Source organism: Syngnathus typhle, linkage group LG14 (assembly GCF_033458585.1).
Source record: "Syngnathus typhle isolate RoL2023-S1 ecotype Sweden linkage group LG14, RoL_Styp_1.0, whole genome shotgun sequence".
Taxonomy (NCBI): Eukaryota; Metazoa; Chordata; class Actinopteri; order Syngnathiformes; family Syngnathidae; genus Syngnathus; species Syngnathus typhle.
In genome coordinates, this window is record NC_083751.1 from 11,457,046 (window position 1) to 11,481,034 (window position 23,989).

General features: G+C 41.2%; 1 protein-coding gene across 6 annotated transcripts; it reads left to right on the plus strand.

Moving 5' to 3' along the window:
* The first annotated feature begins 11,071 nt into the window (after window positions 1–11,071).
* LOC133166664 (uncharacterized) lies at window positions 11,072–22,833 on the plus strand. Of its 6 annotated transcripts, none has more exons than XM_061296768.1 (3): window positions 11,072–13,274; window positions 13,810–15,217; window positions 16,379–22,833. In XM_061296768.1, the coding sequence occupies exons 2-3, from the start codon at window positions 14,303–14,305 to the stop codon at window positions 21,269–21,271; spliced, it is 5,808 nt and encodes a 1,935-aa protein (XP_061152752.1). In that variant the 5' UTR covers window positions 11,072–13,274; window positions 13,810–14,302; the 3' UTR covers window positions 21,272–22,833. The 6 variants fall into 6 exon arrangements, with proteins under 6 accessions (XP_061152752.1, XP_061152748.1, XP_061152750.1 ...); XM_061296764.1 differs by having other exon boundaries at window positions 11,072–12,305; window positions 13,253–13,274; window positions 13,810–22,833; XM_061296770.1 differs by lacking the exon at window positions 11,072–13,274 and having other exon boundaries at window positions 15,183–15,217; window positions 16,379–16,463; window positions 16,592–22,833.
* Window positions 22,834–23,989: the final 1,156 nt, after the last annotated feature.

Consider the following 23,989-nt stretch of genomic DNA (forward strand, 5'->3'; position numbering starts at 1 on the left):
CAATTCCTTTTCCCTTCTCATTTCTACATTTTTCAACCGATTCAACCCATTCCAACTTTCAACTGTTCATCATTTTTCTACCTATTCCACAACTTCCCACTTACCAAAAACTTCACATCTTTTATTTTGAAATTCACACCCAATTTCCTTTCCCCTTCTCATTTCTACATTTTTCAACCGATTCAACCCATTCCAACTTTCAACTGTTCATTATTTTTCTACCGATTCCACAACTTCCCACTTACCAAAAGCTTCACGTCTTTTATTTTGAAATTCACACCCAATTCCTTTTCCCTTCTCATTTCTACATTTTTCAACCGATTCAACCCATTCCAACTTTCAACTGTTCATCATTTTTCTACCTATTCCACAACTTCCCACTTACCAAAAACTTCACATCTTTTATTTTGAAATTCACACCCAATTTCCTTTTCCCTTCTCATTTCTACATTTTTCAACCGATTCAACCCATTCCAACTTTCAACTGTTCATCATTTTTCTACCTATTCCACAACTTCCCACTTACCAAAAACTTCACATCTTTTATTTTGAAATTCAACCAAAATTCTCTCAAATTCCGTTTTTGTACTCTAATTTCTACATTTTTCAACCGATTCAACCCATTCCAACTTTCAACTGTTCATCATTTTTCTACCTATTCCACAACTTCCCAAATACTTCACATCTTTTATTTTGAAATTCACACCCAATTCCCTTTTCCCTTCTCATTTCTACATTTTTCAACCGATTCAACCCATTCCAACTTTCAACTGTTCATCATTTTTCTACCTATTCCACAACTTCCCACTTACCAAAAACTTCACATCTTTTATTTTGAAATTCACACTCAATTCCCTTTTCCCTTCTCCTTTCTACATTTTTCAACCGATTCAACCCATTCCAACTTTCAACTGTTCATCATTTTTCTACCTATTCCACAACTTCCCACTTACCAAAAACTTCACATCTTTTATTTTGAAATTCACACCCAATTCCCTTTTCCCTTCTCATTTCTACATTTTTCAACCGATTCAACCCATTCCAACTTTCAACTGTTCATCATTTTTCGACCTATTCCACAACTTCCCAAAACCTTCACATCTTTTATTTTGAAATTCACACCCAATTCCTTTTTCCCTTCTCATTTCTACATTTTTCAACCGATTCAACCCATTCCAACTTTCAACTGTTCATCATTTTTCAACCTATTCCACAACTTCCCACTTACCAAAAACTTCACATCTTTTATTTTGAAATTCGCCACAAATTCTCCAAATATTCTACATTTCTCAAGTAATTCAACACGTTTCAACATCGTTCGGCAGCATTCCCCGAAAAAGTTATTCATACATTTCGCCTTCACACGCAATTTCTCCAGAAATTGCAAAATTCTAGTTATTATTATTATTCTCTACGTTTCTCCACACTTTTTTGACACGTTTCATCTTCCACATAATTCATCCGATTCACTCCATTCCACTTTTCACGTATTCCAAATATTCACGCGACGAGCGCTTGTATTTTTCTCGTTCCGAAAATTTTCCGATTCCGCAAAATTCCCAAAATTCCGACAAATTTTTCCCCATTCATTCTTAATGGCACATTCGACATTTCACATTTACGTCGTTCCAATTTGAAATTCACATCATTCAGCACATTCTAATCACATTCGGAAGGATTCTCGACATTCCCAAAATTCCCAAATTCGAAAATTTCACGTTTTCACGTTAAAAATTCCGACAAATTTTCACGAAATTTCGTTTTTCACCTCTAACTTCTACATTTTTCAACCGATTCAACTCGTTCCAACTTTCAACTGTTCATCTTTTGCCTACCTATTCCACAACGTCCCACTTACCAAAAACTTCACCTCTTTTATTTTGAAATTCAACCAAAATTCTCTAAAATTTCGTTTTTCTACTCTAATTTCTACATTTTTCAACCGATTCAACCCATTCCAACTTTCAACTGTTCATTATTTTTCTACTGATTCCACAACTTCCCACTTACCAAAAGCTTCACATCTTTTATTTTGAAATTCACACCCAATTCCTTTTCCCTTCTCATTTCTACATTTTTCAACCGATTCAACCCATTCCAACTTTCAATTGTTCATCATTTTTCTACCTATTCCACAACTTCCCACTTACCAAAAACTTCACATCTTTTATTTTGAAATTCACACCCAATTCTCCAATATTTCCTTTTCTCCTTCTCATTTCTACATTTTTCAACCGATTCAACCCATTCCAACTTTCAACTGTTCATCATTTTTCTACCTATTCCACAACTTCCCACGTCCCAAAAACTTCACATCTTTTATTTTGAAATTCCCACCCAATTCCTTTTTCCCTTCTCATTTCTACATTTTTCAACCGATTCAACCCATTCCAACTTTCAACTGTTCATCATTTTTCTACCTATTCCACAACTTCCCACTTACCAAAAACTTCACATCTTTTATTTTGAAATTCACACCCAATTCCTTTTTCCCTTCTCATTTCTACATTTTTCAACCGATTCAACCCATTCCAAATTTATTCACTTAATTCACCTTATTCTTCCCACATTCACTCCCATTCACCCCCACTTCCACTATGCTTACACAATTCAACCCTTGACCCCCAATTCCAGTGTGGCGGCCATCTTGGATGACCCTGAAGTGCCACCAATGAACCCAGAATGAACCGGAAGTGCCCAAAATCAAACCGAAAGTGACCCCAAATAGACCGGAAGTGACCTCAGGTAAACCGGAAGTGACCCCAAATCAAACCGGAAGTGACCCCAAATGTACCGGAAGTGACCTTTTTAGACCGGAAATGACCCCTAATAAACCGGAAGTGACCTCAGACGAACCGGAAGTGACCCAAATTAAACCGGAAGTGACCCAAATAAACCGGAAGTGACCCCAAATAGACCGGAAGTGACCCCAAATAGACCGGAAGTGACCTCTGGTAAACCGGAAGTGACCCCAAATCAAACCGGAAGTGACCACAAATGAACCGGAAGTGACCTTTTTAGACCGGAAGTGACCCCAAATAAACCGGAAGTGACCTCAGCTAAACCGGAAGTGGCCTGTTTTAAACCGGAAGTGACCCAAATAAACCGGAAGTGACCCAAATTAGACCGGAAATGACCCGAATCAAGCCGGAAGTGACCTTATTTCAACACTAAGTGCCCCAAATAGCTACATTTGCGCTAATGTCTTCATTTATTGTCCGATTTAACCCGTTTCAACATTTTTACCCCAAAAGTGAACCTCCTGAGGCCGTTTTTTTTGTTTTGTTCCAAATTTAGAAAGATTTTGGCGCAATTGCTTTTTCTTATTTTCCCATTCATTCTCTATGGGGATTCAACATTTGCTCTAACTTCTACATTTTTTAACTGATTCAACCCGTTCCAACTTTCAACTGTACATCTTTTGCCTACCTATTCCACAATTTCCCACTTACCAAAAATTCGAAATTTGAAATTCAACCAAATTCTCCCAAATTTCGTTTTTTACTCTAATTTCTACATTTTTCAACCCATTCCAACTTTCAGCTGTTCATCTTTTGCCTACCTATTCCACAACTTCCCACTTACCAAATATTCCAAACTTTCAATTTTGAAATTCACCACAAATTCTCCAAATATTCTACATTTCTCAAGTAATTCAACACGTTTCAACATCGTTCGGCAGCATTCCCCGAAAAAGTTATTCATACATTTCGCCTTCACACGCAATTTCTCCAGAAATTGCAAAATTCTAGTTATTATTATTATTATTATTATTCTCTTTTATTCTCCACACTTTTTTGACACGTTTCATCTTCCACATAATTCATCCGATTCACTCCATTCCACTTTTCACGTATTCCAAATATTCACGCGACGAGCGCTTATATTTTTCTCGTTCCGAAAATTTTCCGATTCCGCAAAATTCCCAAAATTCCGACAAATTTTTCCCCATTCATTCTTAATGGCACATTCGACATTTCACATTTACGTCGTTCCAATTTGAAATTCACATCATTCAGCACATTCTAATCACATTCGGAAGGATTCTCGACATTCCCAAAATTCCCAAATTCGAAAATTTCACGTTTTCACGTTAAAAATTCCGACAAATTTTCACAAAATTTCGTTTTTCACCTCTAACTTCTACATTTTTCAACCGATTCAACTCGTTCCAACTTTCAACTGTTCATCTTTTGCCTACCTATTCCACAACGTCCCACTTACCAAAAACTTCACATCTTTTATTTTGAAATTCAACCAAAATTCTCTAAAATTTCGTTTTTCTACTCTAATTTCTACATTTTTCAACCGATTCAACCCATTCCAACTTTCAACTGTTCATTATTTTTCTACTGATTCCACAACTTCCCACTTACCAAAAGCTTCACATCTTTTATTTTGAAATTCACACCCAATTCCTTTTCCCTTCTCATTTCTACATTTTTCAACCGATTCAACCCATTCCAACTTTCAACTGTTCATCATTTTTCTACCTATTCCACAACTTCCCACTTACCAAAAACTTCACATCTTTTATTTTGAAATTCACACCCAATTCTCCAATATTTCCTTTTCTCCTTCTCATTTCTACATTTTTCAACCGATTCAACCCATTCCAACTTTCAACTGTTCATCATTTTTCTACCTATTCCACAACTTCCCACGTCCCAAAAACTTCACATCTTTTATTTTGAAATTCCCACCCAATTCCTTTTTCCCTTCTCATTTCTACATTTTTCAACCGATTCAACCCATTCCAACTTTCAACTGTTCATCATTTTTCTACCTATTCCACAACTTCCCACTTACCAAAAACTTCACATCTTTTATTTTGAAATTCACACCCAATTCCTTTTTCCCTTCTCATTTCTACATTTTTCAACCGATTCTTCTCATTTCTACATTTTTCAACCGATTCAACCCATTCCAACTTTCAACTGTTCATCATTTTTCTACCTATTCCACAACTTCCCACGTCCCAAAAACGTCACATCTTTTATTTTGAAATTCCCACCCAATTCCTTTTTCCCTTCTCATTTCTACATTTTTCAACCGATTCAACCCATTCCAACTTTCAACTGTTCATCATTTTTCTACCTATTCCACAACTTCCCACTTACCAAAAACTTCACATCTTTTATTTTGAAATTCACACCCAATTCCTTTTTCCCTTCTCATTTCTACATTTTTCAACCGATTCAACCCATTCCAAATTTATTCACTTAATTCACCTTATTCTTCCCACATTCACTCCCATTCACCCCCACTTCCACTATGCTTACACAATTCAACCCTTGACCCCCAATTCCAGTGTGGCGGCCATCTTGGATGACCCTGAAGTGCCACCAATGAACCCAGAATGAACCGGAAGTGCCCCAAATCAAACCGGAAGTGACCCCAAATAGACCGGAAGTGACCTCAGGTAAACCGGAAGTGACCCCAAATCAAACCGGAAGTGACCCCAAATGTACCGGAAGTGACCTTTTTAGACCGGAAATGACCCCTAATAAACCGGAAGTGACCTCAGACGAACCGGAAGTGACCCAAATTAAACCGGAAGTGACCCAAATAATCCGGAAGTGACCCCAAATAGACCGGAAGTGACCCTAAATAGACCGGAAGTGACCTCTGGTAAACCGGAAGTGACCCCAAATCAAACCGGAAGTGACCCCAAATGAACCGGAAGTGACCTTTTTAGACCGGAAATGACCCCAAATAAACCGGAAGTGACCTCAGACGAACCGGAAGTGACCCAAATTACACCGGAAGTGACCCAAATAAACCGGAAGTGACCCCAAATAGACCGGAAGTGACCCCAAATAGACCGGAAGTGACCTCTGGTAACCCGGAAGTGACCCCAAATCAAACCGGAAGTGACCCCAAATGAACCGGAAGTGACCTTTTTAGACCGGAAATGACCCCAAATGAACCGGAAGTGACCTCAGCTAAACCGGAAGTGACCAGTTTTAAACCGGAAGTGACCCAAATAAACCGGAAGTGACCCAAACTAGACCGGAAGTGACCCGAATCAACCGGAAGTGACCTTATTTCAACACTGAGTGGCCCAAATAGCTACATTTGCGCTAACTTTTTCGTTTTTTGTCTGATTTAACCCGTTTCAACATTTTTACCCCAAAAGTGAACCTCCCGAGGCCGTTTTTTTTGTTTTGTTCCAAATTTAGAAAGATTTTGGCGCAATTGCTTTTTTTTATTTTCCCATTTATTCTCTATGGGGATTCAACATTTGCTCTAACTTCTACATTTTTGAACTGATTCAACCCGTTCCAACTTTCAACTGTAAATCTTTTGCCTACCTATTCCACAACTTCCCACTTACCAAAAATTCGAAATTCGAAATTCAACCAAATTCTCCAAAATTTCGTTTTTCTACTCTAATTTCTACATTTTTCAACCGATTCAACCCATTCCAACTTTCAACTGTTCATCTTTTGCCTACCTATTCCACAACTTCCCACTTACCAAAAACTTCACATCTTTTATTTTGAAATTCGCCACAAATTCTCCAAATATTCTACATTTCTCAAGTAATTCAACACGTTTCAACATCGTTCGGCAGCATTCCCCGAAGAAGTTCTTCATACATTTCGCCTTCACACGCAATTTCTCCAGAAATTGCAAAATTCTAGTTATTATTATATTTTATTCTCCTCACTTTTTTGTCCCGTTTCATCTTTCACATAATTCATCCGATTCACTCCATTCCACTTTTCACGTATTCCAAATATTCAGGAAAGGGTGGCTTGTATTTTTCTCATTCCGAAAATTTTCCGATTCCGCAAAATTCCCAAAATTCCGACAAATTTTTCCCCATCCATTCTTAATGGCACATTCGACATTTCACAAAATTTCGTTTTTCCCCTCTAACTTCTACATTTTTCAACCGATTCAACCCATTCCAACTTTCAACTGTTCATCTTTTGCCTACCTATTCCACAACTTCCCACTTACCAAAAATTCCAAATTTTCAAATTTGAAATTCAACCAAAATTCTCTCAAATTCCGTTATTCCACTCTAATTTCTACATTTTTCAACCGATTCAACCCGTTCCAACTTTCAACTGTTCATCTTTTGCCTACCTATTCCACAACTTCCCACTTACCAAAAATTCCAAATTCTCAAATTTGAAATTCAACCAAAATTCTCTAAAATTTAGTTTTTCTACTCTAATTTCTACATTTTTCGACCGATTCAACCCATTCCAAATGCATTCACCTTATGCTTCCCACATTCACTCCCATTCACCCCCACTTCCACTACGCTTACACATTCAACCCTTGACCCCCAATTCCAGTGTGGCGGCCATCTTGGATTGAACCTCAAGTGCCCCCAATGAACCCAAAATGAACCGGAAGTGCCCCGGATCAAACCGAAAGTGACCCCAAATAGACCGGAAGTGACCTCAGGTAAACCGGAAGTGACCCCAAATCAAACCGGAAGTGACCCCAAATGTACCGGAAGTTACCTTTTTAGACCGGAAATGACCCCAGATAACTTTCAACTTTCAACTGTTCATCATTTTTCTACCTATTCCACAACTTCCCACTTACCAAAAACTTCACATCTTTTATTTTGAAATTCACACCCAATTCCTTTTTCCCTTCTCATTTCTACATTTTTCAACAGATTCAACCCATTCCAAATTTATTCACTTAATTCACCTTATTCTTCCCACATTCACTCCCATTCACCCCCACTTCCACTATGCTTACACAATTCAACCCTTGACCCCCAATTCCAGTGTGGCGGCCATCTTGGATGACCCTGAAGTGCCACCAATGAACCCAGAATGAACCGGAAGTGGCCCAAATCAAACCGAAAGTGACCCCAAATAGACCGGAAGTGACCTCAGGTAAACCGGAAGTGACCCCAAATCAAACCGGAAGTGACCCCAAATGTACCGGAAGTGACCTTTTTAGACCGGAAATGACCCCTAATAAACCGGAAGTGACCTCAGACGAACCGGAAGTGACTTAATTAAACCGGAAGTGACCCAAATAAACCGGAAGTGACCCCAAATAGACCGGAAGTGACCTCTGGTAAACCGGAAGTGACCCCAAATCAAACCGGAAGTGACCCCAAATGAACCGGAAGTGACCTTTTCAGACCGGAAGTGACCCCGAATAAACCGGAAGTGACCTCAGCTAAACCGGAAGTGATCTGTTTTAAACCGGAAGTGACCCAAATTAGACCGGAAATGACCCGAATCAAGCCGGAAGTGACCTTATTTCAACACTAAGTTCCCCAAATAGCTACATTTGCGCTAACGTCTTCGTTTTTTGTCCGATTTAACCCGTTTCAACATTTTTACCCCAAAAGTGAACCTCCTGAGGCCATTTTTTTTTGTTTTGTTCCAAATTTAGAAAGATTTAGCGCAATTGCCTTTTTTATTTTCCCATTCATTCTCTATGGGGATTCAACATTTGCTCTAACTTCTACATTTTGTTTTTACTCTAATTTCTGCATTATTGCATTTCAAATTTCTAATGCATTTTTTGTGTATTGTGACAGCAAACGAGCAGGTGATCGAGCAAGCATCTGGTGAGCTGACGGATGTCTTCACAGAATTCTTTAACACTTCCCTGCAGCAGACCATCCTCCCGTCGTGTTTCAAAGCTGCCACCATCGTACCTGTGCCGAAGAAGCCTGCTCCGTCCTGCTTCAATGACTACCGCCCCGTGGCACTTACGCCCATCATCATGAAGTGCTTTGAGCGGCTTGTCATGGAGCACATCCGATCTGTTCTCCCCCCACCATTGACCCCTTCCAGTTTGCGTACCGAGCCCAACGGTCCTCTGAGGATGCCATCTGCTCTGCCCTCCACTCGGCCCTCACCCACCTGGAGAGAAGGGACACGTATGTGAGATTGCTGTTTGTGGACTTCAGTTCTGCCTTCAACACCATTGTGCCACAACGCCTCATCAGCAAACTTGACACGCTGGGCCTCAGTACCTACCTCTGCAACTGGCTACTGGACTTCCTCTGTCAGAGGCCACAGGTAGTACGTGTTGGCAACAAAATCTCCGCCAGCATCACGCTGAGCACGGGGGCCCCCCAAGGCTGCGTGCTCAGTCCGCTGCTCTTCACCCTCCTGACGCATGACTGCACTGCAACCTACAGCGACAACCGTATAGTGAAGTTTGCTGACGTCACGACTCTGGTGGGTCTCATCACCAAGGGAGACGAGACTCAATACAGGCTGGAGGTTGACCTTCTGACCATGTGGTGCAGGGACAACAACCTCCTGCTGAACGTCGACAAGACCAAGGAGATTGTTGTGGACTTCCGGAAGGGTCACACCCAACACCTGCCGCTGACCATCGACGGTGCTGTGGTGGGGAGAGTGAGCAGCGCCAAGTTCCTGGGGGTGCACATCAGTGAGGATCTCTCCTGGTCCACCAACACCGCTTCACTGGCAAAGAAACCCCAGCGCCGCCTGTACTTCCTGCGGAAACTCAGGCGAGCGAGCGCTCCTCCGGCCATCATGACTACATTTTACCGCGGCACCATTGAGAGCGTCCCCTCCTTGAAGGACATTTACACCACCCATCTCACCCGCAAGGCGACCACGATTGTGAGTGATGTGAGTCACCCCGCTCACTGTTTGTTCGAGCTTCTGCCCTCTGGGAAGAGGTACAGAAGCCTGCGCTCCCGCACCACCAGACTCTCAAACAGCTTCATACTCCAGGCTGTTAGGATCCTGAACTCGCTTCCCCGTTCTGCGTAGCATCCTGTAGTTTTACTGTCTGTATGCACACTGGCTCTTATTTGTTGTGTTATCTGGTTATTTATTATTTATTATTACTCTTATTATTTATTGTTTGTGCCTTCTTGTTTTTTTATATTGCGTCGTTTACTTGTATGTCTATCGTGTACTATGTCTTGTCACCGTGGGATAGAGAAAACGTAATTTCGATCTCTTTGTGTGTCTCGGCATGTGAAGAAGTTGACAACAAAGCAGACTTTGATATGAGAGCATTGTGTTCGTATGGAGTGTGTTTGAAGTGAACAGCAGAGAAGAAAGCGCATGTAATGGCGGCCTCCGTATGATATCCGGATAAATAAAAAAAAATTGTATCCATGTATAATGCGCACCCCAGATTTTAGGACAATAAATTACTTACATTTTGCGCATTATACATGGAAAAATACGGTATGTTAGTTTGCGAGCAAGCTGTAAGACGCATTCAGATTTGTTCCAAGAAGCAAAAAGCGCTCCATTTGCATTCATCTCTGAATGCAGACAGTAAACATGCAGCGTATCCACAATGTCCTCATTCGAAGCACATGTGCGTGTACCGGTGATAGTGAATGTCTGATAATTCATTCTTGTTTTTGGTTGGTAGAGTTTGTGTGCAATAAATATTTAAAATTCCCAAACCAAAATATTTGTATTTAAAAATAACATTTTAAAATTTTTACATGTGATACAAATCTATGTTCAAGCACAGTAACTGATTTCTCTCGCTCTCTTTCTCTCACGCTCTATTCCTCTTTATGCAGTTGAATTGCTTTGATGAATTGCTGTCACAAAGATTCGAGGTTTTTATTGTGGGAGAGATTTGGCATACATTACAACGTCTGTTGTGGTGGTGCTTGACACATTGTCCAAACTGTTACTTCCCAATTTGAACACTAGGTGTCACCCAAGTGACATTAAAAACTGACGTGGTGCTGTCGCTTCGTTGGAAATGTAAACAATAAAAGAAAAAAGAAGTATGAAATCGATTATCGAAATTACTGCAAGAGTCAAACTTGTTTGTCAACATTATAATTTCATACATCAATCCTCACATTTTGAAACATTCAACGGCCATTGAATACCTGCCGAGCTAGACGGCAATTGACTGATTTTCTGAATCCAAACTCTACTTTTGATATTCAACCAGCAGCACATCGTCATTTTTGTGACTAGGTACGTGGCTCAAAACACGATAATTTAATAAGCTACTTACCCGAGGGATTTGAAATTTAGATTTTCCGATTGTCGTAAATGCATCACGAGAGCATGTACGCGTCACGAGGTGAACACATTCATTCCGGTCCTGCCGTGAATGGGTGCCGAAGTTAAGTAGCAACACGTCGTCCTCATAAGAATGCAACTGGCCAAATGTGTTTCTTTAATGGTCTAAATTTACTATAAACTATCATGTTTATGTCCATTCGGTGTTTGTCTGTCCGCGCGTGTAGGCAAATAGCCCCAAACGGTCCTTGCGTTTTCTTGCTACCGTTAGCACGCTAGCATCTGCTACTGTTAGCTCGTTATCGCGCGTGGCAACGACATATATTCAAACGTTGAGGTAATATAGTTAGTGCGTCTTCTAGCTTCGAGACGCTCTGACGTTGGCGGTGATTGAGATATAACAAAATTAGGACGATAGGTTGCATGTTTGAACAGTGTTAAGATTGTTTGAATGTCCATTTGTTGTATAAGTTGCCATGTGTTTGGTTTAAGTGGTTACGTTTATAAAGTCAATAAACCTACGGCCGCCATTTTAATTTCTTTACGGCAGAAATGCATGGCGTCTTTCTCCGTGGAGTTCTTCAATAACAACGGGGAACGTCTAACAACCTGGTGGTTTTATTAGCGTCAAAGTAATTTCTGTTTAGAAAATTAGGTATTTGAGGCTAACTCAGTCATGTATTCATATTTAATGAAAATGTTCAGTGGCTGTAAATTCATATGCATATGAACACACACAGTTTTTGAGTCATTACAAACGATTTCTTTTTACATGCACGTTTTTGGTTGACTGATTTTCTGAAAATACGAGACTCGGGGGATTCGGAAGTCTGTTTAATGTTCGATAAATGTATTTTTGTATGCCTCAATAAGGCATTGCAATCTGTATGAGTGGTTTGTATGTGATCTCACTGCACACATACATTCTCACCGTGAGAACCCTGAAGGCCGTGATTGAGTAGTTTGATAATATGTTTGAATTACACCATTTTTCATGAAAATTGGCTGATCATGAGAGGAGCATCTCTGGTTCTGACCATTTTGCGGATGTGTAAAAGGTGTGTTGTGGGTTCTGTGGAAGTTTGAACATTTTCTCCAAACATAAGAAGATTCACGTTTGTATGCTGTATTGTATCTTATTTTTGATTGGTAGAGTTTGTGTGCAAGAAATATTTTAAATTCTCAAACCAAAATATTTGTTTGTATTTAAAAATAATATATTTTTAAAATTTTTACATTTGATGGAAATGTATGTTCAAGTATAGTAACTGATTTCTCTCTCTCTCTCTCTTCCTCTCTATGCAGTTGAATTGCTTTGATCAGGTAAGGTGTGGATTATGATTATTTAATTTCACTAATGGCATCAGACAGATTTATAATTTTTGCAGCAACAAAATAATTCTTTCTTCATCCTCTTGATTTTTACTGGATTTTGAAAATACAAGACTAAAGGAGATTGGAAAGTAGGTTTTGGTGTTACATAGAAAGGAACCTGAAAAAATACTTTAACAAAGATTCGAGGGTTTTTTTTTGTGGGAGAGATTTGGCATACATTACAACGTTTGTTGTGGTGGTGCTTTACACATTGTCCAAACTGTTACTTCCCAATTTGAACACTAGGTGTCACCCAAGTGACGTTAAAAAACTGTTTCAGTGTAAACAATAAAAGAAATATAAAATCGATTATCCAAATAACTGCAAGAGTCAAACTTGTTTGTCAACATTATAATTTCATACATCAATCCCTCCCATTTTGAAACATTTTACGGCCATTGAATACCTGCCGAGCTAGACTGCAATGCTTTTTTCATCGCCACTGCATGTCCTTCAAAAACAAGTGGTAGCTTGTTCAATTTTCAACGACTTTTATGGGGCAGTCTTTTTACTTCTGCTATCATTACAAAGCATATATAGATACGTTCTATTTTTTTTTCTTTGAGATGCTGATTTCTAACATTGTGACTCTTCAGTCGTGTTGTGTGCAAATAGCGACTAGTCCTCAAATTTATTTTTCATTGGTTCGGATGGGTTTGTATGGTGACAGGAGCATCCCCAGTTGTGACCACTGTGTGGATGTGTTTGAAGTGAATCATATTCAAATGTTTATGTTCTGATTTTGCTTAATTTTGGTTAAGTAGATTGTGTGCTAAAAATATTTAAAATATCAAAATGTCTATATTTTAAATAGTCCTGCAACATTTTGTACGTTTTTTGTACGCAGATGTATGTTCAAGTTCAATAACTGATTCTCTTTTTGTCTCTGTTTGCAGAGTTCATTCGCTTTGACCAAAGGTGAAGTGCGGATTATATCCAGCCAGCTAACCATGCTTCCACCCATTATGCAATAAAAGTTTCATAGTGATGATGTTTAACTGTAAAAAATGCTGTTTGTTCTTTGTTCAACATACAATTAGATGCAGAGATCCTGTCACCTGCGTTTATACATTTAATGTACAAATGCTATTGTTAGGAATATTACAATCTTTTAACATTTACTGCTGTGCCATTTATCATTAATTTTGTGGCCACCTAATAAACGCATGATTTTCTGCACAGAATTGCTAACCGAATTTCACATTTTATTATAAATTGTCATGCAAATTTAATTTAATTACTTATTTTTTTAATCATTTACTTAATTCAAAAACCATTTCTAGTATACGGCGGGTCAGCAGTGACAGTAAAAATAAGGTTGCAGTGCCACCATTTTTTAAAGCTGACGTGAATTACAAAAGAAGTAGAAAGATGGTACCGTTGTAACAACTATTTGAACACTGTGGTTGACTCTAATTAATGCTTTTATGCTTTTTGTACCCCTTCTCCCCAGGCTGCCGACTGAGTCCCCCCCCCCAACCCTCTTTATTGCTGCTCCACTTTTTGTCTCTGACTTCTTTCACTCACTGTCTATCTTGGATTGACAAGACGCATTGTGGTGGACGTTGACTGATCCCTGTGGGCTGGATCAGACATTGACGAATCAGACGTGGACTTTGATCCCTGTGTTGAGGATCAAACTTTTTTTTTGATCCTTGTGGTGTGGATCAGACATTGACTTGATCCCTGGTATCTGGATCAGACCTTGACTTGATCCTTGCCTGGATCGGACCTTGACTTGATCCCTTGCGGTGCGGGATCTGATTGAAAAAAAAAACCTGCCTTGGGATTGGCATTGAAATATAACCCTGTTGTGGGCTGTGCATTCAAAATATAACCCGTTGTGGGCTGTGCATTGAAATATAACTTCTTGGACCTGGGCCTAACTGTGAAATATTACTACCTCTTGTGCGAGATCCAATTGACAAAAGTGCAAGACACGAGCCATGCCACGCAAAAGCAAGAAGGCGCAAGCTGCCAAGGTAAGATGGCAACAGCGTAAAAACAACACAGACTCTGGAAGTGCAGATAAACCAACAACTGCCAAACAATTGATGGCCACTGAACCTGGAAACTCTACGGAGGTAATGATGTCTACATCTCATGATCCTGTAACATGTGTTTTGGCATCCTACAGTCAAGATCATCCAAAGTATGCTGATTCCAGAAACAGTCAGTGTGCTGCAAACTCTGCTACATTTCTAGCTTTCCTGCAGGAGACAGACAATGTGACAAGTGCTCACCTGGACTTTGTTCTCGATCGAGGCAATGAGCTCTATGTGGCTACTGTGGCTGTGCTGAAAGCAGAAGGACGATACGAACATCCTCATTTGGCAACCGATGAAATTCCATCCATTGTGAATGGCTTTCACAAAACACATGTGTTAATAAAGTATCAGTCAATGTATGGTCTTTTCAATTCCTCTATTGCTGATGTGGCATTTATGATGCTCTGTGACGGACTTCAGTGCCTGGTGTCAGAGGTAAATTATGCTCTTTTGGTTATGAATTCATTGTTTATTGCTGTTTTCCGAAACCAACAAGGAAGATATGGCTATTTTGATCCACACGCCAGAGACCGTGATGGTCTCCCTCCGCCCTCCGGTGCACCACATGGTACAGCTGTCATGATGCTTTTTACATGTTTGAACGATCTGATAGATAAGCTCATACAGGTGTTCACTCTGGCTGGTGCCGCTCCCACTACTCAATATGAATTGATGCCGGTAAGTTTTCAACCTATTGACAATGCAAGTGACCGTGAAATGGCGACTGATGCAGAAGCTTCTCCAATGACAACACACAATGATGACGCTATGTTAAGCCAGTCTGCTGCTGAGATGACACACAACAGTACGGTGGTATGTACACAACAACAAAAAACACGAGATGTGTTGAAAATTGCGAGATCCAAAAGGAGAACATTTGCAAGACGAACTCAAGCTTACAACATAATTGACAAAGCTATGGCGAGAGTCACAAAACAAGAAACAAGGCGAATAAACGCAAACCTGAAAAAGAAGGAACGTTACAGCCAAACTCCAGAGATTAGACAACGTAAAAAGTCTTACATATTGACTCGCTACCAGCAAGATCCTAATTTCCGTGTAAAACAGAAGTCGTTTGCAGTCGACAATAGCAAACATGACACAATTAAGATGAAACAGCGTTCTTACACCAAACAGAAATATAGTCATGATGTTGAGTATCGGACCAAAAAACGTTCCTATATCAATCAGAGATATGGTCATGACGAACAATTTCGGAACAAACAACGTTCCTATATCAATCAGAGATATGGTCATGACGAACAATTTCGGAACAAACAACGTTCCTATATCAAGCAGAGATATAGTCATGACGATCAATTTCGGAACAAACAACGTTCCTATATCAAACAAAGATATGGTCATGATGATGAATTTAGGCGTAAACAACGTTCTTATATCAAAGACCGTTACGCACTTGATCCTGCATTCAGATCCAAGCAGAAGGAGAACTCAAGTTTGCTTTGGAAAGCCAAACATGATTCATCAATGAAGGCAAATGCTCATCGCACTGCAATGAAAGTACTACAAAAATACAGAGTCATTAACAGATTATGTAAAGAGAGAAACAATTGCGCAATCATGAAAGCTGTTGCGCTATTCAAAGTTCAGGTAAAAAATGGACCGACTTTTGTTTGCACAGTTTGCCACAGAGCATTATTTCCCAATCAAGTACGCCAGCTGACCAAATATAAGAAAAACAAGGACGTTGTTGCAAGTTGCCTTACACGAAGGTTTGTTCATGTTTGTAATCGTGAATGTAACACATGCTGCAAAGTACCGGATGAGAGAAAAATGGAGTGGATATGTCACACCTGCCATGCACATCTCAAAGATGGTAAAATGCCAGCACTTGCTGTAACTAACAATCTCCAACTTGCAGACATTCCCGCTGAACTGTGTGATCTAAATATTCTGGAAAGACATCTCGTTTCAAAATGCATTTCATTTGCCAAAATCGTCCCTCTGCCAAAGGGTCAACAACGAGCCATCCGTGGGAATGTTGTGTGTGTACCATCAGAAGTGGAAGAAACGGTCAATGTCTTGCCCAGACTAAGAAGTAGGTCTCAGGTGTTGAGAGTGAAACTGAAAAGACGACTTTGTTACAAAGGACATCAGATATTTCAAACTGTCACTTGGTCCAAGTTAATGAGTGCCCTGATAAAACTGAAACAAATTCATCCGCAGTACAGAAACATCACCATTCGCGACGATGCTGACCTTTGTGACCCGACGCTCACTGATGATGACAGCGGCTCTGATGAAGATGAAATGAACGAGAGTGACTACAATGAGGAAGACCTCGAGGCAATCCACGCATTTGAGAGGGATGCTCTCTGTGAATTGAACAGTGACTCACAGAACGATGCACGTGGTAATGTGCAGCAACAACAGTGTGCTGAAAATGTGGAAGAAGGTGATGCACCAAACGGTGGGGTTATCCTGGAGTCATGTCTCCAACCAAATGATGTGTCAGAGGAAATTATGAGTTTTACTCAAGGCATTTACTGTGTGGCTCCTGCAGAAAGAAATAACCCCGTAAGCTTTTTCAGGACTCCCAAACTTGAGGCCATGGCATTTCCAGTGCAATTTCCAACTGGACAAAACACCCTTGATGAAGACAGACAAATAAAAGTAACACCAAGCAAATATTTCAAAACACGTCTGTGTTGTGTGGATGAACGTTTTGCTCGTGATACAAACTACTTGTTCTTTGCTCAGTTTGTGACTGAAATTTACCTGGCAACATCAAGCATGAGAATCCAGCTACGCAAAGGTAAACCTTTTACCAGGGATGGTCGGAGGATAAACAATGCTATGCTGCAGGACAAACGTGAAGTTGAAAAACTGGTGCGCAGCAAGGATGCAGTCCGTTTCATGACGCCCCTGAGAGGCACGCCAGCCTATTGGGAAAGAACCACCAAAGATCTTTTTGCAATGATCCGACAGCTGGGTACACCCACATTCTTTTGCACATTTTCTGCTGCCGAAATGCGTTGGGAAGAGGTTATCACTGCCATTAAAGCGCAACAAGGTGAGGTGGTGAATTTTGCTGAACTTGACTGGGCCACGAAGTGTGAAATTCTGCGCAGCAATCCTGTGACGACAATGCGCATGTTTGACAAACGTGTGGAAGCTCTGTTCAGAGATTTGATCCTCTCTCCGGCACGACCGATTGGTGAAGTCGTCGACTACTTTTACCGATTGGAGTTTCAGCACAGAGGAAGTCCTCACATTCATTGCCTCATATGGGTTAAAGATGCCCCTGTATTTGAGGAAGCCTCAGAAGGAGCCATCTGCGATTTTGTGTCCCGCTACATCTCGGCTCAGCTGCCGGACCCAGAAAAGGAACCCGAGTTGTATAAAAAAGTCACAGAAGTTCAGATGCACAGCAAAGGTCACACCAAAACGTGCGTCAAACACCAAGGTGCAAACTGCCGATTTGGTTTTCCCAGACCACCGTGCGAAACCACAATGATCATCACACCTGTAGCCTGTGAAAATCAAGATCAACACAAGGAGAAGCAGGTGGTGGCAAATGACAAGCTTGTTCGTGTGCAGCGTTTGCTGAATGAACCCGAAACCTCATCCCTGACTTTGCCGCAGCTTTTGGCTAAATGCGAGCTCACTGACGCCGAGTACGTGGAATGTTTGTACACGACCGCCTCAAAGAGTTCTGTTGTGCTCAAGCGAGATCCAAAAGACTGCTGGGTGAACAACTACAACCGCCATTTGCTTCTTGCCTGGGATGCCAACTTGGACATCCAGTACATTCTGAATGCCTTTTCGTGCATCTCATACATCTGCAGCTACATCAGCAAAGCTGAACACGGTCTGAGTCAATACCTGAAGTCTGTTATTGAAAACTCACGCAATGAAAATGTCAATGAGAGCGATGAAATGAAACAAATCATGCAAGCGTACTCAAAGAAAAGAGAAGTGAGTGCTCAGGAGTGTGTCGCACGCGCGTGCGGCTTGCATATGAAACAGTCCTCTCGCAGTGTGGTATTTGTACAAACGAGTGACAATCCGCTGAAAATGAGTTATCCTCTCTCGCTCCTTGAGGGCAAAACGCAGGAGTCTCATGAAGTGTGGATGACTGGCCTGCCAGACAAATATAAAAGCAGACCCCAAACGAAGGACTTTGAAGTGATGTGCTTGGCCGATTTTGCATCAACATGCAGAATTGTTTATGGAAAACAGGTAAAAGGCAAAAATGTTTTGCCTCTGCTGAACGACATGGGCTTTGTCCAGAAAAGAAAAGAAAAAGCTGCGGTCATCAAATACTGCAAATTCTCTGAACAAAAGAATCCAGAGGAATATTACTGCTCCTTGCTCAAGCTGTACCTGCCTCATCGTGCTAATTGCCAGTTAAAATCTGAACGCTGTCCCTCATATCAGTTGTTTCATGATCATGCCTGTGTACAGTTACCATATAACGACTCTGTGGAGCGTGTGTGCGAAATTGTCAACAGGAACAGAGAAAGGTATGAGAAGCACAGTAAAGACATTGACGATGCCATCCAAGAGGTGGAGGAGAGCGGGCTCGTCATAAACGAATGGTGCCACCTGGCTCCTGAGAGCGAGTTGCAAAGACTCGAATGCATTGAGGAAAACAACGCAAGAGATGAACCAAATGACAACGTGGAGGACAATGTCCCGGACTATAACGTAAGGTCAGAAACGTCTGAAATTTCCATTGCGACAGAAGCTGCTGCCATCGATCCCGCAGTGTTACGTGACATGTATCGGAACCTGAACCAAAAGCAAGCGTCTGTTTTCTACAAGGTCAGAGATTGGTGCATAAAACGTGTGTGTAGCTCAAAGCCCATCGAGCAGTTCTTCTACCACATCAACGGTGGCGCCGGGACCGGCAAATCGCATCTCATTAAGTGTATCCACACCGAGGCTACCAAAATACTGCAAAGACTACCACGACTGGCTGAGGAGGCCGACATTTCCAAACAGACGGTCGTTCTCGCAGCCTTCACTGGCACGGCGGCATTCAACATTTCTGGGACAACTTTGCATTGTCTGCTCAAACTGCCGAGAAGTCTCAAACCCCCGTACCACGGCCTGGGCAATAAACTGGACGAAGTCAGAGCCGAGCTGTCGATCGCCCAAATACTCATCATCGACGAGATTTCCATGGTGTCCAAAGACCTCTTTGCCTACGTGAATGCCAGGTTGATACAAATCAAAGGCATCAATTTACCTTTTGGTGGCATGTCTGTTCTTGCTGTTGGAGATTTCTTTCAGCTCCCTCCCGTGAGACAGTCCAAACCGCTATGCGTGTACGATCCCACTCGGCTGGACCACTGGCGTGACAACTTCAAAAAGATCACGCTCACCGCCATCATGAGGCAGAAAGACGATGTTGCCTTTGCCGAACTGCTGAACCGACTCCGGGTGAAAGAAAAGTCTGATGAACTTTCGGAACTGGACAGAGCTCTTCTTGCTACGAGGTACACTTCTCCAGAAATGTGTCCAAGTCATATTCTGCATGTTTTTGCCACCAATAAACAGGTAGATGGCCATAACTCTGCGATGCTGGATCTGCTTCATAAGGACATTGTACAAATTGATGCAGATGACTACAAGAAGGACAAACAAACCGGCAGAATGGCGAGGCAAACTTTCCCTGTGCAAGGCGCTAAGAGCGAGCTCCCGGACTCGATCAGAGTTGCCCTCGGTGCTCGTGTTATGCTCACGCGTAATTTTGATGTTCAAGCAGGTCTGTGCAACGGGACGTTTGGAAAAATTGTGGAATTGGTCAACTATCCGAATGAAGCCCGCGTAAAGAAAGTTGGGTTGGAACTTGATCATGTGAGTAACACAGCGCGTGCCGCTAACCGTGTGTACATTGACAGACAGGAGGAGAAGCTGAAAAAGCCTGGAGTGACGCGCCGACAGTTTCCCATCAAGCTTGCTTTTGCCTGCACGATCCACAAGGTACAAGGCATGACAACGTCAGAGGCTGCTGTTTCGCTGAAAGGCGTTTTCGAACACGGCATGGGGTACGTAGCTCTGAGTAGAGTGACCTCGCTCAGCGGTCTGCATATTCTGCATATGGACGAGAGAAGACTTCATGCAAATCCAGAAATCACTGCTGCTCTTGCTGAGATGGCAGAGGATTCTTTGGAGAGCGTCATGCCACTCCTTCACGTGATGCCGTCGGTAGATCGAGCAAATCACCTGGTTGTCGTCCATCATAACACCGAAGGGCTGTCTTGTCATGTGCAGGACATCAGGTGCCACCACGAGCTGCACTTTGCTGATGTTTTGTGCTTCACAGAGACACACCTTCAAGGATCTGTGGCTGATGGACGTGCCTGCTTGGAAGGCTTCACAATGTTTCACAGGAACCGAAGAGATTCTTACACAAACTGTCCTGACTTGGCAACAAAACTTGGTGGCGGCGTAGGTATTTGTGTCAAAAGTCACATTGCAGCCCAGGAAAAGAAATACATACAGGGTGTGACCGACATTGAATTTGTTGTGGTGAAACTTGAAGCTCCCCTCAATGTGTTGATTGCTGCCGTTTACAGGCCTCCAGGCAACAGTCTGCGCACTTTTCTGCCAAGCTTGGGAAATCTCTTGCGGTACCTTGAAGTAATGGACCATCATCAGATCTTGGTTTGTGGAGATTTTAATGAAGATATGCTATCTGCCTCATTCAAGCCCATTCTCGATTTGTTTCGCTCAACAGGTTACACGCAACTCATAACCACTGCTACCACTGACAAAAACACATTGCTTGACTTAATTTTTGTCTCTCGACCTCAGTGTGCTCTTCATTCAGGTGTCTTGCAAACGTACTACAGCTATCACAATCCTGTTTTCTGTGTTTTGGCCACTGAAAGGTAAGTCACAGCTAAATCATGTGGTTCAGCATTTGCAAAAAGGATGGAAATCAGAACGTGAACGTTGTCGTAAGTGTATAATATTAGTGGTGGGATGTGGTGGGTGATTTGTTGCCTTTAGGTGAGATGGGATCTGGGGCGAAAGTTGCTCAAAATGACAAATGAAAGAAACCTGCTGGAATAGTGGTTGGGGGTCGGTGAGGAATCACGTTGAGTTAAGGGAAGGCAGAGGCTTATTAAAATTTCAAAAAGCCTTCCCTTAACTCAACTTTTTAATTTTTAAAAAGCCTTCCCTTAACTCAACTTTTTATTTTTAAAAAGCCTTCCCTTAACTTAACGTTTTAATTTTTAAAAATGTTACTTTTATTTTTTTTAAATTTTAACTTTTAAAACTTTTACCTTTTTACATTTTTAAATTAACTTATGGTTGAGAGGAGACTTTTTAACTTTTTAAACCTTTATTTTACAATCAAATTTTAACCTTTTAAACCTTTATTTTACAATCAAATTTTAACCTTTTAAAACTTTATTTTACAATCAAATTTTAAAATTTTAAACCTTTATTTTACAATCAAATTTTAACCTTTTAAACCTTTATTTTACAATCAAATTTTAAAGATGAGTTAAGGGAAGGCCTTTTACATTTTAATTTTTTAATTGTTTTGAACTTTTATTTTGAATTTTTTTGAATGTCATAATCACCAGGCGAGAACAGAAAACAGATGAGGTAAGTTGCTCGTCATGAAACATGTTTTTTCCTTTCTTTCTAAAGAGAGTAAATGCTGCTATTTCACTCCTTTGTATTTTAACAGTTTTTATCTGGCGAAAGCAGTTCATCCCAGAATGGAGGCCAGAGGTAGGCATGACATATCACCTTATTGTAATGTAATTATAAAATTGTAACATGTTGTAATTTATAGTTAAGCTTGTGTAAGCCCTCTGTACAATCATACATTTTCAATCAACTTTGCTGGATTGTCCTTTTTTCTCCACAAAGACCTTGAGCATGCAAAAACATTCATCATGGACGAATGACTCCCAAGCAGACTCAAGGCACGCCACCCCTACAACATGGCAGCACAAGAGATGCTCAATTCCATCCCTGAAGACATCTCCAGAGATGCCTGGCTGGCAGCAGCTTGGAAGCAGGAGTGGGAGGCAGCTGGCCCCTCCCTCATGCACAGTTATGTCTGGGAACCAGGAGACGGCGCCATAGGAGGAGACGAACTACCTCGCCAGCAGTGGACCACACTGAACCGCTTAAGAACTGGTGTTGGGCGCTTCAACATGTCTAGTGGGGTCTGGCGGACAGTGCGGCATGCGAGTGCGGAGCCCTCGAGCAGACAGCCGACCACACCATCAACACCTACACCAACATATAGACCACCCTCAGAGGCCGGCCTCTTCGACCTGGGACCAGAGATGCTGGCGTGGCTCCACGACACCAAGTTGGAGCGCTGACGTTACACGAGAGAGAGAGAGAGAGAGAGAGAGAGAGAGAGAGAGAGAGAGAGAGAGAGAGAGAGAGAGAGAGAGAGAGAGAGAGAGAGAGAGAGAGAGAGAGACTCCCAAACCAGGGTGGCAAGAAGCAGGACTTCTCATTCCTCTGTAAGTAGCCAATTATTATTGACTATTGTTACAAAACACTCTCTTTAATTTTGAATGTCTTTTTCAACTCATGTCCTCAACCACCTCTATGTTTTTTCTTCTTCAGTTTTCTATGTTGCGTGTGGCTCCACATGCTCCATTTGTATAGACCATTTGTTTGGCCACCTTGGTACTCAGCCTTGATGAGACCTGGCCTGTCTCGCCAAAAAAATGACCGACATTTTAAGAAGATCCATGGGACCAGTGTTATTCTCCTTTTCTATTGACTCCAAGCAACAGGTAAGTAATTGTGATTCCAAATTGAATGTGTTCATATCATTCACTCAAGATGGACACAAGTTGTACATATGCTTGATTTATGACTGTATTGTAATGTGATTTTTCAAAATGAATTAATTATGATGTTATATTATAGCACAGGGAGAGCCAAGACTTTCCAAAAGACCTGTACAACGGAGGCCAGCATCATGAAACACAAACTCCCAAACCAGCACGGTAACATGAAACACAAACTCCCAAACCAGCATGGTAACACACAGGACTTCTTCTGATTCTTCTGTGAGTAACCATCAAGGAATATTTTCATGAAGCATTTTGCTCCTTTTCCTCAACACATCTTTCATGTTTTTTTTTAGTATGTTCTTGGGTCTTGCCTGTGGTTCTACACGCATCCAGAAATGCAGACAAAGAACAGCTTGGCCTTTAACAGTCGGAAGCCTCTGATTTTACTCTACTAAGCCTCAGATACAGTCTGTTTTCTGTTCTCATTCAGTCATTCATTCATTCATTTATTCATTTATTCATTTATTCATTTATTTATTTATTTATTTATTTATTTATTTATTTATTTATTTATTTATTTATTTATTTATTTATTATATTTTTTGCCTCAAATTATGTTTGCATTATCTTTTGTATAACAGCGTCTTCAATCATGTTGCACTTAAACTCTTAAAAAATAACACTGAAATTAACATAACATCCATCCATCCATTCATTCTCTGAACCGCTTAGTCCCCACGCGGGCCGCAGGTGTGCTGGATCCTATCCCAGCCGTCATCGGGCAGTAGGTGGGGGACGCCCTGAACCGGTTGCCAGCCAATCGCAGGGCACA

Coding starts and splice junctions, on each gene's coding strand:
- LOC133166664 (XM_061296766.1), top strand. CDS start 14,303: ATGCCACGCAAAAGCAAGAAGGCGCAAGCTGCCAAGGTAAGATGGCAA.